Consider the following 3074-nt stretch of genomic DNA (forward strand, 5'->3'; position numbering starts at 1 on the left):
GGACTTTTAATATTTGATATAATATGATGTAATACTTTTCTAGTTCATTAACAGATAAGGTACCTTGCGAGGAACAGAAAAGTTACCATATCTAACAGAAATAAGATCAACAACACAGGAAGAAAAGGTGGACAACAGATACCTTCACTTTCTCCGTTTTTCTCTTTTCTACAGTAACCCAATGGAAATCCCATCAAATGAAGCCCATCTGTCATCCAACCTGAAGACAATGAACCAGTATAGCATTGCAGAGATCAACCACCGCTTGAAGAACTACCTCAAGTTTCTCTTTGTTCGTGAGCCATTCGAGAGGCTGATCTCCGCCTACCGCAACAAGTTCACCCTTAAGTACAACTCCTCCTTTCACAAGCGCTTTGGAACGCGCATAGTCCGCCGATATAGAAAAAACGCTACTGACGATGCCTTACTCAATGGGGATGATGTGAAATTTAAAGAATTTGCTGAGTACTTAGTGGATCCAGCCACACAGCGTGAAGGTCAACTCAACGAACACTGGGAGACTGTGCATCAGCTTTGCCACCCCTGTCATATTCACTACGACCTGGTGGGAAAATATGAGACTCTCGAGGAAGATGCCAACTACATATTGCGCCTTGTGGGTGTCGGTGATTACCTGCACTTTCCTAGCTACACCAAGTCCACTCGTACCACAGATGCCATGACAGCCAAGTTTTTTAGTAACATCAGCAGTAAACAGCAGATCCAACTCTACCAGCTTTACAAATTTGACTTCCTCTTGTTCAACTACTCCACGCCCAGTTACATCCAGATGGATTAACGCTAAGAGCGACTTTCTTGTTTAAGAAAAGGCATCACGTGGAGGTTCACATGAGTCACTGAAACTCCAAACAAATGCAATTTAAAATAATTGAAAACACCCAGACCCACTCCTAACTTGATCTGATAATTGTGGTAAGGTCCTGAGATCCAGGAATAAGCCTCCTAGCCAAAAAAAGGTGAGTGAACGGACTTTAACAGCCGAGTGCGAACATGAGGAAATGATAGCAGCGATGACACAGGAATACCTGGATAGTGGAGAGCTACTCACACTCATTCGTTCAAGGAGATAAAGAAGGGCAATGTTTCTAAAGATGGCAGAATCACAGCAATCAATCTCTGGACTGGAAACCATGCTGGATAAAGTGAGCTGTCAAGTTGCCAAAACAGAGTGGAGGACCAACTGGTTGACATCGGCTCGAGTATTAATGAGCTAAGAAAGGAGAACAATTTTTTGGGGGGGATGCTGTCAACCAGCTGGGAAACTAGTCAAGGGCAACCTGAGTGAAGTGAAGTAAGGAATATGACCAAGTCAACTGAAATCTAGGAATATACAGTTTGCAGTTTGTTTCTTGTGGTCGATTCTTCAGTTTTTTCTACTTATTTATGGGACTAGGGTTATGTACAGTCCTTGTTTTCATCCTAAACCATTTGGTACAGGACGATACAAATACAGACATGTCCCCAACACAGTTTCAGTACCGAACGGTGCAGTACAACTACCATTTCACCCCTAATATACGGTGTTTAAAAGCCATATTTAAATTACGTATGTTACTCCAAGTGGTACTGTATAAACTGTTTGCACTGATTTTTTTTAAAGGGATTTGTGTTATGTCGTTATATTGAGCTGTATGTTTATATTTTTGTATTTAAGTTTAAAAGAGATAAAAAAAGATAAAATATTTTTTAAAAAGGAAAAGGCGGTACATCGTATAGTAACCAGTGCAAAATTTCACCTTACAAAGTGTGTGGTCTCAAATGAACAACAAAAGAAAGTTTATGAGGTGAGGAAATGTAAAGGGCGCACACGTCTAGTGGTGAACGCTAAATCTAGGTTGTTGAAAGGTTAAAGGTGAGCTCTCTATGATGATGTGATCTCACCTTTTTTCCCCCCAAGATGCTAAGACTTGCTTGTAACTAAGTTAATGCTGCAAGTAGCAATCGAAAAAATTTAGCGATGCACTGGCGCATTGGACGAACATCGATATCGGCCGATGTTGATCTCGTGAACTGCCATCAGCCATTAGGAAAGTTGCCGCCAATAATTCACTAATTATGAATTAAGAAATATATTACCATCTCAAAGTTTATCAGCCAGGAGCACGTGCTACTGTGAGCCGTAGCCAATGCCAAAACAAAATTCGTAATATTCACCGCGCACCACTTGTGACTCTTGCTTTACCTTCCTCTGACCAAACCATCGTCATGGGAACCACATGACTGACAGGCTTCCCAGCCGATTAATGTCAACACCTTTATGGACAAAAAAATTGGGAAAACTTTTTACATTTTATTTATTTTCCAATTGTTTTTACATGAACAATTGATGTATTAATGTAAGTAGGAGTATCTTTGTTGTCAACTAACAATTAAAGGTTGTTTTTGTTTCATAAAGTGGTCCAATTGAATTTGTGCTCATTCAAGGACAGTATGATAAAGAGCTGAAGGACTTTTAAAATAATTCAGTAAGGTTTCCGTGGCATCAAAGGGGATATAAACAACAAATACACTCCAACACTCCAAATTCTGCAACAGTAACAGAACTACTATGTGCATACCGAGACACAGTATGAACACCAACAGGACACAAAAAAGTAGAGTTCCTCCTCACATCTGTGTGGACCAAAATATTCTGCGTTTCCTTTGGTCTCTAACCACACACCCTATCATTAGTGTGTGGGAGGTTGTGTGTGTGTGTGTGTGTGTGTGTGTGTCAACTATAGGAAAACAGCTTCATATTCTAAATAAGTGAGTTAGATTTTTCAAAAGAGCTAGCATATTTTAAACATAGTTGAACATTGTGTGATTTTAGAATGAGAACAAAAAGAAATTCTGTTACGTGGTCTTGGGAGGGCTGGGCTGGGGGGGTAAAGTTGACTCGATTTTTGATTCCACCACTAATGGATTTTGGCTACATGAATAGGATTAATTTGACTTGACTTTGTAAGTTCTGTATGATGTGAAGGGAGTACGTACAATAACCGCAATTTCAATTTTCTTATATTTCTATATCTTGAGCATATGTTTGTGTGTGTATATATATATGTATAGTT

The 3074-nt window shown here is 39.6% G+C and overlaps 1 protein-coding gene across 1 annotated transcript in view; it reads left to right on the top strand.

The window, feature by feature from the left end:
* Positions 1 to 3059, top strand: part of chst11 (carbohydrate (chondroitin 4) sulfotransferase 11) — an 11928-nt gene extending 8869 nt beyond the window's left edge. The window contains exon 4 of the mRNA XM_008315221.3: positions 175 to 3059. Coding sequence (XP_008313443.1) covers positions 175 to 799 — 625 coding nt within the window. The 3' untranslated portion in view covers positions 800 to 3059. The remainder of the gene's footprint in view (positions 1 to 174) is intronic.
* The last annotated feature ends 15 nt before the right edge of the window (positions 3060 to 3074 follow it).

Source organism: Cynoglossus semilaevis, chromosome 8, assembly GCF_000523025.1.
Source record: "Cynoglossus semilaevis isolate Cse_v1.0 chromosome 8, Cse_v1.0, whole genome shotgun sequence".
Taxonomy (NCBI): domain Eukaryota; kingdom Metazoa; phylum Chordata; class Actinopteri; order Pleuronectiformes; family Cynoglossidae; genus Cynoglossus; species Cynoglossus semilaevis.